The 16,489-nt window shown below is 44.2% G+C and overlaps 1 protein-coding gene across 1 annotated transcript in view; it reads left to right on the top strand.

The window, feature by feature from the left end:
- The window catches only part of NPLOC4 (NPL4 homolog, ubiquitin recognition factor), a 59,266-nt gene extending 42,999 nt beyond the window's left edge, over positions 1–16,267 (top strand). The window contains exons 13-17 of the mRNA XM_048490326.1: positions 5,736–5,807; positions 7,720–7,815; positions 10,765–10,881; positions 13,477–13,579; positions 14,298–16,267. Coding sequence (XP_048346283.1) covers positions 5,736–5,807; positions 7,720–7,815; positions 10,765–10,881; positions 13,477–13,579; positions 14,298–14,455 — 546 coding nt within the window. The 3' untranslated portion in view covers positions 14,456–16,267. The remainder of the gene's footprint in view (positions 1–5,735; positions 5,808–7,719; positions 7,816–10,764; positions 10,882–13,476; positions 13,580–14,297) is intronic.
- The last annotated feature ends 222 nt before the right edge of the window (positions 16,268–16,489 follow it).

The following is a 16,489-nucleotide window of genomic DNA, read 5'->3' as shown; positions in this document are numbered from 1 at the left end:
ACAATAACAAGCCACACAGGATCACTGCCCTAATGGCAATGAAAGAGCTTGCATTCTACCAGCTTAGTATTTGCTAAGGCCTATAGGCACGTATTTGCCTAAAAACATATTTCATTGGAGGTCAAAGCATCATAGGTGAATACCTCTTTTGAGGGAAAGGGTTACAGATGCTTCTTGCAGTGAGAAGAGGAAAGTTTCTGTTTGATAGTTACAACGTTATTGAGTCTCTTCCATAATTTAGTCACTTCTTTAAAAAGCATTTAACATGCAACTTCTTAGAGGGCAACTTTAAAGTGAACTAGTGCTGGGGGAAAATTCTGCATATTCGAATTGAATTAGATATACAGGCTAATTATATATACAGTGCTGCAAGTTCCTTTTTTTGCTGAAGTATGTTTATGAGTTTGTTTCATTGGATTTGATTTTGATTTTGCTGTCTTTTTATTACTAAGGATGTTCCGGAACATCATCTGTTTTTACTGCAGCTATCTTGATTCCATAGTGCATAGTCAGAAGCATGGCAAGCATATCTAAAAGGCAGACAACAGTCCTGAAGTAGACAGCTTATCTAGACCCATTTCTACCTGGACCCAGGTCTGGATTTAGATGCAAAAGGCTTTGGTCTCTCTTGAATGTCTTCAGTAGAACAGTGATGGGGGAATATAACTTTTGTGATTCTTTGGACGTTTTGGTGGAATCCAATACCACTTACTATGGTTGTCTCCTGGAGAGTTGCCTGCATTTGTTGCAGAGGTATTATTGTGCTGTCTGATAGTTCCACTCTATGGCCCTTTCTGCAGGGGCCAAATGAAGCGTCCCAGGGACAGCAAAACCGCCATCCCTGGGAGAGTGTTCGCATGGCCGACGTTGCTGCATCGCAGCAGCGCCGTCCTGCTTTTCCGCGGGCAGTGTGAAGCTGTCCCTGACAATGAGTGAGGTTTTCAAAATATTGAGTGAACCTCACTCAATGAGTGAGGTTTTCAAAATATTGCGTCTTCCCGGCGGGTCGGTGCAAACCGCACCACACCGCAGGGAAGCCACCACTTTCCCTGTCGTTCCCACTCGCCTGCCTCTCCAGCGTCGCTTTGGAGGACTGCAGGGACCTGCCCACACTGTCCTCTGACCTCCAGGGGTCGGAGGGCAGCGTGGGCGGGTCCCTGCAGCTCTCCAAAGCGACGCTGGGGAGGCAGGTGAGTGGGGGAGGATGACCGAGAGGGGGAGGGAGCAGTCCCCACACCTCCACCAGCATAAGCGCTGCCGTCGCCGTGCAGAAAGGGCCTATCTGACTGGCCTGTGCTTGAAGTTGATACTGAAGGACTGCTCTTAGACCTACTACGGGGTCCTGCTGTGACCTGTCTTGTGTCCCTTGTTTAACTAATCTGCATGAAAATTCTGAAAGAGATAGCCTCAGGATTTGGAGTGAGCTGGCATCAATATATAAATGACACCCAGTTGTTCTTCCCCCCAATAGCTGAATTAGGCAAGTCTGTGGAAGTTCTGAATGAATGCCTGGGAAGGATGCATGAGGCCAGTAAACAAAATATTAGTCCAGAAGGTAGGGAGGGACCTAGGGGTGTGCACTGTTTTTCAGGATTTTTCAGATTCGGGTTTATGGACCTAAAAAAAAGGCAAATATTTATGGGTGGGTGTTTTTTTTGTTTGTTTTTTAGCTCCATTAAAGGCTATGGGAAATTTGGGGTGGGGAGGCTTGAGGGGATGTTTTTCAAAGTAGAGATACCACGTTTGCATCATAGCTGCAGATGACTGTCCTTGGAAGAATCACCAAGTTTGGTGTAGTTTAAGTCAATTTTATGGGTCCCCCAAAGGGGTTTTCCGTTGTTTCCACTGGAAAACTTCTGAAAAATGGACACCATTGGTCCAAAATTCAGCTATTATCACCTCCTAGAATAGATGCAGGGATCCCGATCTGTACAGCAAGATCTGCATTGATTGCCTGTTTCTTTCCAGACTCAGTTCAGAGTTCTTACCGTTTCAGGACCTGATGGCTTGGGACCAGAGTATGTCAAAGATTGCCCTCACTCATACAGTCTAGCTCGTCTTCCTCCCAAGCCCTGTTCTTTGTTAACCCATCCAGGCAGGTCGTGACAAGTGACCAAGTTGGTGTTCTGTTCTAGGCCTGGCTGTTTCTAGACTGAGAACTGCCTTGTGAACATTGTTTTATGTTCCTTGCTAAAATTGTGAATTAAGCTGATGAACATTGACTCTTTTACTTTTTTGTCCATAGTGTATTAACATTGATCATTTTAATTCTATTTTCATAATCTTATTGTTGTTTTGTTTGTACCTTGTTAGAAGCCTTGAGCAGGTCTCTCATGAGGTGCCACATAAACTTTCTAAATAAATTCTTTTCTGCTATACCATCACTGATCAGCATAGGCTGAAATTTTGTGGGGGACTATGAAATTAGCTGCCCTGTATAAATACTTCTGATTTTTCTTTTCCCACCCTCCATAAGAGCATTTAATGCCAGTGAAAAGAGACTGGCTTCCAAAGAGAATTTAAAGGCAAAACGACCTTTAAATCAAATTATAAACGATAAAATGTTTTTTAAAAAAGAAGGCACCAACCGTACATGAGAGACAAATTTGAGATCTGAACCTGCATCTTTTAGAATTTTAGCCATGCAGTGCAAACCGTCTCCTTGGAGAGCTGATTGGCAGTGCTAATCAGATGTCCGTCTTTGCCTTATACAACTTGCAATGCAGAGAGTGATCTGTATGTGCATTCTCCCTCCCCCTCTCCAGGCAGTAAATCAAACACATAGATTGACAGCAGCGTCCGAGTACTTGTCCTTGGGATCTGCCTCATAGCCACACATGCTTTTGAAAGCTTAGCGAATGTAAACTTTTATGTAAGGCCTCTGATTAAAAATTACGAATGTATAATTTATGTAGGTCTGAGTGAATGATTTATATGCTGGTAAGTGGTGATTTAGGTGGAAAATACAGCCCCCCACTTGTAGAATCTTTAATGAAAAGTGTCTGTTCTTATGAATTTATTTCTGAAGCAATGTTTGAGCTTGGCATGTTTGACGTAAATCAGGTCTAATTGTCACTTTGTGATTAATGAACATATGCTGGCCATTTTTCCCCCTAACTTGCATTCAGTTCATCAGACAAAGTGAAACTAGTTGAGGCTTTGGCAGGTTCTGGGCCTTTCCTAGAAAAGATGGCTGGATTGCTTTGTGTTTTCTCTTTTTGATGGTGCCAATAGCTGGAGAAAGTTAGGTCTGATTGGAGACTTAGATCTCCAAGTCCAACATGGCAAAGTATCAATGTGACTGTGTGTGTTACAGAGATGTTCTGATATAAAAACAGCACACTTGTGTTGGATGTTGTGTTCTCCTTGCTACATCATCTCTAGCCTTGGGCTTGTTGCTGAATTTCTCTGGACAAGTGATAGTGGCCCAGCACCCATGTGAGGCTCTTCAAAGTGCCATTCCCCTATGTGGCACCCACCCTATGCCTTAGGAAAGTTCCTTTGCCAGGCCTTTAGTTGCTTCAGATGCAAATAATTGCTCTTTTTTTTGTAATCTGCAAGTATTAAGGAAGAAAGAAAATTCCGATGGATCTGGAATGTTAGCAGAAGTACATCTTGCCATCTTTTGATCAGAGGTCAATCTAGAGGTGGCAGAGGCATCTATGTATGGTTTTAAAAGAGAATGAGGCATGTATTTGAAGGGAGCACCACACTCCTATGCTTTTTTCTCAGCCCAGCTCACTTTCAGTGTTGTTGCTGAGCTACACAGGCACATCTGAAACAATGGGAGGTGAAGAGAACGGTGGGTGTTTTTTCAGCTTCTCACCCACATACCGCTTTCTATTTTAAGATTCATCTCACTGTGAGCAGGACATGTGAGGAAAAACTACATTTATCTACTCTGTTTCTAGTTTGACCTGTTGAATAGCATGTAGTAGTTTCAGGTAGCAACTAGAACATTGGGGAGGAGGAAATAAATTCCCAGAGGAATATAGAAAGTATGTGATTGAGAGTACAGTCAGTTGTAATGCATGATGTAGAAAGTGTCCTTAAAGATCACTTCATGCATGTGAACCAGTAGCTTTTTCTTTTTCATCTCCCTCACAAAGTGATCCTTTACTTATTTGGGAGGCTGCAGGAATGGGATGCGGCTGTGGCTCAGTGGCAAAGGAACCAGCTTTGCATGCAAAAGATCCGGGTTCAGTGCTTGGCATGTTCGGTCAAGAGGGTCAGGTAGCAGAAGATGTGAGGCTCAGGGGAGCTGCTGCTAGTAAGAGTAAAAAATTCTGAGCTTGATGGTCTAACTGTATATAAGGCTCCATCAAGTATTCAGTGGCTGCTGCAGTTGTGAAAATAGTGGCAGAATTATACAGCCATGTTAATGCTTACATAGAAAGTACCCTTAACCAGTAAGGGCCTGTAAGATGGAGCAGGGCCTGTAAGACAGAGATGTTCCATCAGGTCTTCAGTTGAGGCTGTTCTGTGAGTTAATGATCCATTTGATTTAGCTGGCCTCCCACACCCAATTATATCTGGTGCCATGATACCACCTGGAACATCACACAAGCTTTCCATCTTGCGTATTGCCCCTCCCCCCCTTTCCTCTCCCCATCCCTTTGTCCCTCTCCCCTTCCCCCTTGGGAAACTGAATACCATAGGGGATGGAGAGTGTTTTTAGGTTTGGGACTTCAGTCTCCATCTATATTAGATTAAAATTTATGGATGTTGATTGTTGCATGGTTTTAACTTTTGTATTGGTTGTTTCCCTGCTCCAAGTTTGACTGTGGTCAGGGCCGGGGGAGAGAGCGGGGTATAAATTCAATAGAAAGAGAGAGAGCGCTTCATTTGCATGTGTGAGAATATCTCTAAGAGACACTGCTATATCATCCCACTTGGTAACATCTAAGGCCAGCCTTCCCTGCCCTGCCCTGCCCTGGCTAGCTCAGTCTCGTTAGATTTCGGAAGCTGAGCAGGGTCAGCTGTAGTCAGTATTTGGCTGGGAGACCACCAAGGAATATTGAGGCTGCTATAAAGAGGCAGGCAATGACAAAGCACCTGTGAACGTCTCTTGCCTTGAAAACCCTGCAGTGCCACAGAAAGTGAACTGTGGCAAAAAAAGAGTGCCAGCCAGCATCAAGCAAGTGACTATGCTAGATGGACCAACTGTATGGTATATGAGAGTCAAGTTAAATAGCTCCTGGTTTGTTTGGATCTTTTTTGGAGGGGGGTTGTTGTTTTGTTGATGGTAAAATATCTACTTAGTTATAATGGAGAAAAGTATTTCATACCGCTGTGCAACATTTTTTTTCTACAGAAGCATTGCCTGCCGGAGTGACTTCTGTGTTGTGTCATCCATTTTTTTTAATTAAAAAAATAAAATCCATGTGCTGCACTGATGTGTATTAAATTTTTGGAGCAAGAGAGAATTCTTGGAATATTTCAATATTTAAAGCATAACACATATTTTTAAGTGTACCTGAGTGTGCCCCTCTTGTTTAAGAGCACAACTGCTGTGCTGGATCAGGTCCCGGTGCACCCAGGACACCATATTCTTTCAGAGAATCCTAGTTCTTGCATCCCACAGGTACCTTGCTGGTTCACATCCACCAGAAACCTTGTCAGTGGTTTCATCCATAGACTGAGCACAATCTGCCTTCTGTGCACTCTGATCTCCTGTTCCTTAGTGACTGTGCATTAATCATTCTGTCTAACCAGTGGGTTGCTGTTTTTTTCAGGATATAGACAAGTTTGGCAACGAGATCACTCAGCTAGCCCGTCCACTCCCGGTCGAGTATCTAATAATTGATGTAAGTATCTACTATGCTTGTCCTTTTCTTTTGCAGAGGAAAATATAAATGGAGCAATATTTATCCCACATCTGAAACTGGAATTTTCACCTTATTCCTAACTGTGCCCCCTCTCCTCTGTTAGCAAGCAACTTATGACTTGTTGTTTGCAGCTTTTCCTTTGGGGTAGGGTAGTACGAACCTGAGGGGAAGCATTTAGCCTTCTTGTTAGGCACTGCTTGTAGCATCTCGCACAGCTTTTATGAAATGACGTTTATCCGTTAGATGAGTAGAAACTGTCACCCCCTGCAGAGATTCTGGCGATTACATCACCAGGAGCTTGTTAGTAAGTGTCTACTGTGCCTTTCAGAGGAGTGATTAAGCAGCCTGCTTGTTATAGTGGCTGAGCCAGACAGGGCTTGAAAGCCTATAGCATCTCCACTGCCATTAGCAGAGTCTACGGCGTGGGTGAAATAGCTCATCTGCAGTGCAACGGCAGGCTCTCTTCCACAGGGAAATGGGATCCCTTCTGCTATGAAGTAAGGATGAAGTATGGTACCTCCATATCAACAATCTTGCCTCTGTTAATGAAAACATAGTAAATATAAACACATCTGTCAAAGTTAGCTTTAAAACAGTGAAAGGAGCAGAGCATTTTGCAGGATGGAAGAGTATAATAGAGGTGAGCGTACCATCTGAAGATCAAATGGAGAAAGTAGCTACACTCAGTCTAAAATAACTGAATCCAAAGAGATCTTGTGCAGGAGCCTGGAGTGTGGGCTGCAGACTTGTTCTTTCTCCTTATCCATGTATTCACATAAATTGCAGGCATTGTTGCGGCTGAAGGCATTTTAATGTCTGATTCACGCAGTGAATTTTGCCTTTTGCAGTGATGGTGGCCATTGTGTTCAGCCTGCCGATGTTCTATTTCAGTTGACAGCCCTGAAACATATTTATTACCCAAGCAGCAGAGGCATCTGTTTTTGGACTACCTGGGGTATAATTAAGATGAAAACAGATTGACAGAGCGTGCACTTAGGAGGAATTGAGAAAGAGATTAAAAACTGAATTTCTGAAGCCTTTCTTTGCAGTGTTTCACCTTTTTAATTATTCTATTATAATGCACTATTTCTGCACCTTTGGTGTCCGTTACAAGTTGTGCCAGTCCTTGATTGAAAAGCCCTTTGTTAGCAAGCTCGATAGAATCACAATTGGGATATGACAGTATTTCTGCATGAAATGCAACAGCCTGTAATATCAGCCTGCCTTGAGCGACTTGTGTGGGATCAGCAAGCATGGTGTTCTTCCCATTGAACGAGAGTAGGAATACAAAAAGCACAGCTGTCTTCCTTCAGCAGAGCACTGTCTAGAACAATTGGCCATGCTGACAGGGGCTGATGGGAATTGTAGTTCCTGAACATCTGGAGAGCCGCAGGTTCCCTACCCCTGGTCTAGAAGGATAGCTGTGTGTCTGATTTTCAGTATATAGTAATGCTTTTTTGAGTCTGGAGGGTCACTTTTTCTGGGAGGAAAGGGTGGGAGCTTGAACCTGTAATGGATTCGGCCCCAGGGATTGCAGCAGCATCTGCCTAAAGGAGGACTGCTCTTGACCATCCTGTGCAAGTCTGTATGGTCCTGAGTAACCCTTGCTGTTTGAAATAGAATTCCCTGTTACATTCCCCTCTTTTAGCCATGCTTGTTGAAGTGTCGCTTTGGGGAAAGGGATGAGGATCAAATATGTGTAAATGAGAGTAAATTGGAGAACTCTTGAGAAGCATCGCTTCTTCCGCTCCCCTTGACCTTCCCTGCTGGGTCCCTAGCTCTCACCTGTGGAAGACACTCTATTAAAGTCTACATCTGCCGTACACCTGGCCTTGGTTTCTTGCACTTCATGGGTTGTGCTTTGAATAGTCCTTTTTCTTCTTTTTTTAAGATTACTACCACGTTCCCTAAGGATCCAGTTTATACATTTTCTATTTCTCAAAATCCATTCCCTATTGAGAATCGTGATGTACTGGGAGAAACGCAGGTAAGAGGTTGAAGGGAGAGGATCAACAACCCTACATAATGAAACTTCTTTTCTTTTCTTAATTAATTAATAGAACATACCGGTATCTCCCCTTCTCAATTATATAGGGAATTGTACCAAAAAAGGGATAAACAGTTGAAAAGCTAAGGCTCATTCCGCACATGCAGAATAATGCACTTTCAAACTGCTTTCCATGCTCTTTGAAGCTGTGCAGAATGGCAAAATCCACTTGCAAACAGTTGTGAAAGTGGTTTGAAAACGAATTATTTTGCGTATGCGGAAGGGGCCTAAGTGACTGATGTAACTTCTTTTCTTGCATTGTTGAAGGCTTTCATGGCCGGACTCAACTGATTGTAGTGGGTTTTCCGGGCTGTGTGGTCATAGTCTGGTAGATCTTGTTCCTAACGTTCCGCCTGCATCTGTGGCTGGCATCTTCAGAGTTTTATCACAGAGAGAAGTGTGTTACTTCTTTATATAAGAAGTATATAAGAAGAATATAACTTATTTTGAGTTTGTTTTCTCGCCACCTTTGTTGGTAGGGAGGGGTTCAGTGGAGAGAAGCTGCTCTTAATCATCATTCAAATGCACCAAAAGGAAGAACTGTTGTAAATACCCTCATTTGAATTTGAATGCAAGTCGTAGGAATTGTGTGTGTGTGTGAAGGTCCTAGTAATATCCCTTCCCCATGTACACACATTTATACACATCTGTTTGTTTCTTCAGTTCACATCCGTGTACCACTGCTAAAACAAGAAGATGCTTACGATATGACTGTAGTAGACTTGGAGACTTGTGGGGGTGCAGAGTGTGTAGGAAGAAAGCCAAGTCTAGCTTGCCTTTTGAGTTTGCCGTTACTGCTTGGATCTGAGCTCCAGCTCCCTGTGCCTGTGGAGTTGTTGATGAGCTACTTGTTTTAGCAACAATTTATCCCTAGCTCTGCTTTTCACTCCAGTTACCCTGGCAACTCTTGCAAGCGTGGAAAGTAACTAGAGATACAGTCTGTACTCAAGATGTCCTTAAACTTCAGGTCAGGAACTGTGCAAGTGATAAGTGGTCGCTCTGTCCATAACTGCTCTTATGACCTCTCCTGGAGCATCTGTTTTTGGCCAGATATTTAAAAGTTTGAGATGCTGAGCTAGATGCCCACAAAAGCAAACCTTCTGCAGACTCTTCAGTTTTTTTGTGCTTTCCTTTTGCTGATTGCTGTCAAACCTAAAGAGTGTGGCTTGTTTACAAAAAGGAAATGCAGGCTTGGTTTGGTTTATTAGATTTATATGCTGCCCTCCTGAAGGGCTCAGGGCGGTGAACAACAGCTGCAAAGTGACAATATCAATAATCGTAGCATTAAATAACAATAATCAAAACATAACATCAATAACATAGAATCAATAAACATAACATTATGACATATTCTAAGCAACAATGAGCGTTGCCTTTTAAACACAGCATTATGACAACAAAAGCATCAGTAATCATAACATAACATTAGTAATCATGGTCATAACATAACATAATAGAGGCATCAGTAAATGCAAGTCTGCCCTGGTTGAGCTGAGACTGCAGTAGAAGAGGGGGGAAGTCATTGTGCTTTCCCCTCCATATTCTGCAAGCTTGGCCTGGGCTGATATTGGCAGCTGGCAAAAGTCAGAAGACACTAGTCATTTGTTCTTACTTTGTACTAAGAATTCTGATGCTGTTTTTCATATCTTTTCAATATCTCCCCCCCCTTCCCCTTGGAGAGTAGAGCTCTCCTGCTCACGGCTCTCTGTGGTGGCTTTGTGGCCACATAAACCATGGAATAGCAGGAAAGGCGTTGAATACTTTTTCTGAGAAATTAATTGACAGTGACCTGGGGTCATCTGATGTATATCTGCTTGTTCTTTGTATAGTGTGGCAAAGTTTGCTGGGCTAATGTGAGTGTCACAAATCTTGTTAGAGATCATAAGAATATGGAGCAGTAAGAAAACAGTTTGGCTAGTGATTGTTTTAGATTACCCTTTGTTTATGATTTTCAGATTAAGCACCTTTTATATGGACTGATATCAAAATTATGACTCAGCCCAGGCCAAGCTTGCAGAATATGGAGGTGAAAGCACAATGACTTTCCCCCTCTTCTACTGCAGTCTCAGCTCAACCAGGGCAGACTTGCATTTACTGATGCCTCTATTATGTTATGTTATGACCATGATTACTAATGTTATGTTATGATTATACACACCTTGTAAAGTAATGTTGTGTTGCCAAAGATAATATGACAGTTTTTATGCTCTCCTTTTAGAGAAAGAAAACTCATGTACATTTAATTGAAAACTGGAACAATTTTACATGTTGTTAAATGTTGTTATTAACATTCATATTAAATTGTATTATTAATCATTGTATTCAATGTGTGGAACTGACTTTGGGTAAATGTCCCATTTAGTTTTATTTCATCCAGTCCAAAGGAGAATGTCTTCAAGATCATATCACCTTGATACTTTACTACATATGCTTCTGAATATATGGTAGAGATGGAATTCCCAGTAGATAATACTTCTTATTTTTGGTTATGACCCTGCATTCAGGCAGGCAATCTTAAGATAGATTTTGGATTGGAAAGAATATATCATTCCTAAATTTCTTAAAGTTCCTATTTTTGGGGTACTGCTTTTTTGGAAAATAATGTTGATCCTTTAGAAAAATGGTTTATGTATAGCTGCTCACTGGCAATCTAAGTCCATTTTGTCTATCTCTGATCGGCTAATGCATGTTTGGAAGGATAGCCAAATATTTGAAATTAGCCAGTTGATAGTAGTTTATGTGATTGTGGGACTTTTGTATAAATTTATAGGAAAAATTCTTCTGTTAAAATTCTTACAGTGGTAAACTTTATGACAGAATTTGCCTGGTTTGCTTTATTTAAATAAAATAATAATAGTTAGCAATTTATCCTGTTTACAATCTTTACAGGACTTTCACAGTCTGGCTACATATTTATCCCAGAACACCTCATCTGTGTTCCTTGACATAATCTCCGATTTCCATCTGCTCCTCTTCTTGGTCACCAACGAAGTCATGCCTTTAAGGGTATGTATATGCAAAGAAAGCTATTCTGGAGGCTGTTAGGAGAACTTGCAAGAAGGGCTTTGTACAGAAAGGTGCCGAATTGTTCTCCGGTCTCCAACCAGAGCATCCTGCCTGCTTGGTGGGGTGGCTATTTGTGTTTCAGTCCATACCTAATTTCAGTTTGTTTGACAAAAGCCCTGCCTCAGACATCAGAGGTTGCCTTGCTTTTGAAGTTCTTCAATCTTCAAGATTGATAGTGGAGATGCTCAATGGGGTTGAGGTTTGGCAGGCACAGCTTTTGCATAGTTTGGAGCAGTGAGTGTAGCGTTTGCATCAGGATGTTCTCAAAGTAGCTGGAGCCACCTTGAGTGCTGCCTCAACAACTGGAAATGTTTTAAACTCCTCTGAATCAGAAATTGGTGTAATAAATGACTGCGGTATCAGTCACCCAGCCTTACTAAGGCTTCTTGTATTTGCATCGTCGCCCATGCTCCCACCCATTTTTATAGGCCTGGCAGCTAGAGTCTGGCTGCACACGAGGCTCTGATTATAACATCAGTATTTTTCCCAGTTTAAAAAAAGCAAGCAAAAGAAGCTCAGGCCATATGTTTTCCAGAAGCTTGCAAAAAATGGAACACACCAAGCATGTGCTGAACAGCTGGGCGGCTAGTGGACAACTGGAGATCAGGGCCAATCAAATTAGCTATTTATTGCCCTGTTGCTTATTTTGGCTTACCATTTCTCTCTCTCTCTCTCTCCCCTCCCCCAGTTTAAGTTTGTGTGTGGGCAAGGGAGAGAGTAGAGTAAAAGAACAGGTTATGAAACTAAGAGAAAGGTCATGCATTTCCCATTTTTATGTCTTATATCTTCTGAGGGTAAAAGATGGGTGGTCACATGCATGTATATACCCCAGATCTGTGGGATAGAGTAGACCAGGGGTGTCAAACGTGTGGCCAGGGAGCTGGAGCTGGCCCCTTAACAGAGCTTATCAGCCCTGTGAGCCAGCTGAGGCAGCCCCCCTTTGTTCTTGATCTGGATTGGCAAGCCAACTGTGGGCTGGCTAGTCAAGGCATCTACCTCATCCTGTTCCTGATCTGGCCTGGCAAGTCCTTTGTGGTCTAACCAGTCTAAGCACCCTCCCCACTCCCAATCTGTCCTGGCGAGCCACCCTCCTGTGCCAATCTGGGCTGGTGAACCTGCAGGCAGCCACCCCTCCCAGTGCCAGCTACCTCACCTAGTGCCATTCTGGACTGGTGAGCCCACTGTGGACTTGCCAGCCAAGATGACCCTCCAGCTATGGTCGCCATCCCACCCCTAATGCAGTCTCACCAGGTGAGGCAGCCACACACATTCTCCCCCATGCTGATCTAGGCTGGTGAGGCTGCTGGGGGCTCACCCATTGAGGCACACACACACACCCCCCAGTGCTGACCATCACTGTCAGTGCTGATGTGGGCTGGTGAGCCTGCTGTGGGCTTCACAGCCAAGGTAACCACATTCCCCCCCCCCCCCACCAGCCCTGGCCCGACCAAGTCACATTTATGTCATATCCGGCCCTTGTAACAAATGCATTCGGGGGCCCAGGAGTAAACTGTCTGCAGGTTTCCATTCAGTAGAACTAACCTCTAGCACCCTCTGCTGTTTGGAGTACAAGTTGCTGCCTTTGGCAAAGTCATTTTTTTTTGTATCTTGGCTATTTTGCCCCTTCTTTGTGGGAAATAAAAATTACAAATAAGTGAATAGTAACCATTACAGACAAGTGAATGAGCTGGGAGGGTACAATTGCAGCTTCCTAGCTGCTGCCAGCTATTCACTCCTGTCCACAGTTATCGTGCTTGTTTTGACTATTTGAAGAAATACATGCTACCCATCCTCTAGAGCCAGCGAGGTGTTGTGGTTAAGAGCAGGTGGATTGTAATCTGGAGAACCGGGTTTGATTCCCCACTCCTCCACCTGAGTGGCAGAGGCTTATCTGGTGAACCAGATGTGTTTCCACACTCCTGCATTCCTGTTGGGTGACCTTGGGCTCAATGGGCTCAGAACTCTCTCAGCCCCACCTACATCACATGGTGTCTGTTATGGGGAGGGGAAGGAAAAGGAGCTTGTAGGCCACCTTGAGTCTCCTGAAAGGTGGGATATAAATCCAAACTCTTCTTCTTCTACACAGACATAAATACTGATGATGTTCATGGGGCTGGGCTCTGGCCATCTGTCCTTTGAGGCAGCTGGGTGGAGAGTCGTTCATGCAGCCATCATAGCACTTCACATTATTTCACTGTTGGAAACAGTAGGTGGATACAACTCACTGTTGTCTTGTTTTGTTGGGTTACTGACTCTTTTAGCAAGCAGGGAGATGGAATGCACTTCATGGACATATAACATGATGCTGAATTTGAGAGTGGAAACTGAAGTGCAGGGCATTTCCATCTTGGTTTTAAAAACAGAATGGGACAGTGTGGGGTATAGAGCAGAGCCAGGTGAAAAGGCTGGGAACTGTTATTACCAACTCAGTATGTAGCAGAACAGCTTTGGAACAAAGGGATTTTTCCAGAGTGCGGCCCGCTGCCTCTCACATCATAAACAGATCACACCATAATTAATATTATCTTCTTTCAGGATAGCATCAGCTTGTTACTGGAAGCAGTAAGGACCCGGAATGAGGAGCTGGCACAGACTTGGAAAAAATCGGAGCAGTGGGCCACCATTGAACAGCTTTGCAGTATGTCTTGTGTTTGCACCCTTTTTTGACACTGAAATTTAACCATTTTGCTGCAGAAAGGCTAGAGAGCTTTAATTTTTTCATATGAGGTAGCCCAGTGTTGGAGATGGATTCTAACCTCCTTTGATGACTTGGAATAGATTATGTGGGGGAAAACTAGTATACTTTTCTACTACAAAAGAGGGCTTTTAGCACCTTGACATCTGATGTAACAGATGTTTTTGTGGGCTGGAAGCAGGCGGGGGGGGCGGGGGGGGGCTGACCTTGCTGTAGTCAGCTCTTTAGCCCATGACAGCTTATGAGACCATAACACTGTTAAGCTTTAAGGTGACACAAGATTCCTTTTCTTTTGGCTGTAACATACTAACATATGCAATGGACATTTTCCTCAGAACAGATTTTTAAAAAAAATTCTGAAGCACTCTTGTTGCGTTGATTCAAGTAGGTCTAAATGGGCTGATCTAGAGCAGACAATCAAGTGAAGATACTCCATGAATGATAATAGTGACTACATTTGGGGGGATTCACACAGCTGTGCAGAGACTTTGCAAAGGAAGGAGATTTTCCCTGATAGGTGGAGAAGGCCCTGAAGTCCCTGATAGGTGGGGAAGGCCCTACAGAGACATTCTGCAGTGATCCCGCATGAGAATCCCCTGCTTGTCGAATCTGCTGTTGTCTTTTTAACCTTCTCCTCTCTGCTTTGTGTGATTTTTTGCAGGCACTGTTGGCGTTCAGCTGCCAGGACTCCAAGAATATGGCGCCATGGGTAGCTCGACACATGCCGCAACCTCTTCCATGTGGGCCTGCCAGCACTGCACCTTCATGAACCAGCCAGGCACAGATCATTGTGAGATGTGCAGCCTCCCACGCAGCTAAGCCTCGTCTGGCTTGGCATTCAGGGCGGCCATTACAGACCAACTGGCAGAGAAATACAGAGGCAAACCCCTAGCCAGGCAGGATTGTACTTCCTCCTGGGATGTTGCGCGGTGAGGGGCGAGGCAGGGGGGATCTGACCCTTACCACAGGCACACAGTGCCATTCAAAGGGTTGTCGCTTGCCGTTGGAACTGGATGTCTTGGTGGGGGAACATAACATAGCCCCTCTACCTGTGCTGCTGCCTTGTCTTTTCTTTGCTCTCAGTATTGTAGAAAGCCAGAGGCCGTGTTCCCCCTTGAGCTGCATTCGCACGAATGGCTCACCAGCTCTGCAGGCGCATGGCAGCGAGGGGTCGCGACCCCCTCCCCCTGTTAGCTTGCATGCCACAAGCTTTTCCCAGCCTTAAGCCAGTGAGCGAGGCTAGGCAACAGTGTTGTAAGGGACGGCTTGGTCTCCCAGGGCTAGCTTGCCTAACATCGCTCTCTTAACATGCTTTGCGTTCAGCCTCAGAGTCGCTGGGTCACTGGTGCCTGATTCATTTCAGCCTGCCCTCTTAATTAGAGCTTCCGAATTTAGTGGTGGCAGAACATATAGCAGCTCAGAGCTCTAATCTAAGCCCCAAAGCACCTTGGCACCAGAGAACGGAGGAAACGGCCTTCTCAGCTTGGTCATGGTCTCTCTGCTTGCCTGCCGACCCGGTTCTCGTCCAGCTCCTACCACGATGACAGCAAGTGAAATAGATCAGCCAACAGCTGTTCCTCCCTCAGAGGGTCATTCCTTGCCAAATCTGGCATTGGGGCCAGTTGGCTTCCTGCTCAGGAAGTAGACATCATCTTGGCAATAATATCCTGGCTGTGTCAGAGTTGGGCAGGCAACAGTTCACAAGCAGTGATCTTTGTGCATCCCTTTGCATTTAAAACTGTTCCTTGGTCCTTATAGCTGTGAGCAGGAAAACTTGCAAGTTCCTTCCTCATGCCTGCTGTTGACTTGAATAGCGTCCCAGCAGGACAAAGTTTAAATTGGGCATCTGTTGGCATCTTGGAAGGAGCTCTGTCCACTCCACATTACATTCTCAGGAAGCTGAGGTTCTCTTTGTCTCAAGAGCACTAGTCTGCCAGCTGTTTCCATAACCACATCAACAGAGCCCTCCAATTCCCCATTTCCTCTGTGCACAAACTTTCCCTGTTCCCAGTTGTGCACAGGAAGGTTTTCCCTGATCCAGAATTCTCAGCATTCCTGCCAATACTATTATCTGTTAGGGGCACTGTTCAGTTCTGTCTGCAGCAATATTTTCTGCACAACTGGCCTGTTATCACTCGGCCACATCCATCCACTTCATCACAGGGAAACAAGGCATTTGTTCTATCAGTTGGATGGAGAGCCTTTCAGTCTTGGCGAGTTTTATCTTTTCAGGTTCTCAGCGCAGCAAAAAGGAAAAAAAAATGTGCCTCTACCCCAGCTACCTGTTTTCATTATGGGCTTGCAGACCTGGCTCACAGACCGCTGCCATAACTCACGCGGCCTCTGCCTTCCGTGGTGGAAGTATTTGGGGCTTTGTCCTTCAAGGGTTTCAATCAAGTGATTGGTCATCTGGCCTCTTTCTAATGCTGACAGGGTATGTGACTCTTTCTCCTTTCCTGGGTTTGCGTTTGATTAGATTTCCTGAGCTCACTGAGCCGTAGCTGCTCTTGCTATTCTCTTCGTTCTATGGGTTGCAGAGGTATATGTTTGGTTTGGACCGGAGTTAACGGAATAACAGCCCTGCAAATTAAAAAAAAAAACAAACCTCTATTAAAAGCATTTGAAATGGAAGCCTCCTGCTCTTTTTTATTATTATTTCCCCTGTGTCATCCATATTGAACTTGCAGGTCCTTTGGGTATCCCCAACTGAGTTTTGCATCTCCTTAAAACTAAGAGCACTGCATTTGGTGGGGTTCTCCTGAGTCACCTTCTGCACCTGAAACCCCAGTACATACTCTTTACATTCTTGTTGTATCGTGTTACCAGGTGCAGAATGGGAGCAAACTGTGTGAT

This window comes from Sphaerodactylus townsendi, linkage group LG03 (genome assembly GCF_021028975.2).
Source record: "Sphaerodactylus townsendi isolate TG3544 linkage group LG03, MPM_Stown_v2.3, whole genome shotgun sequence".
NCBI lineage: Eukaryota > Metazoa > Chordata > Lepidosauria > Squamata > Sphaerodactylidae > Sphaerodactylus > Sphaerodactylus townsendi.
This window is presented reverse-complemented; position numbering and strand designations above follow the sequence as displayed.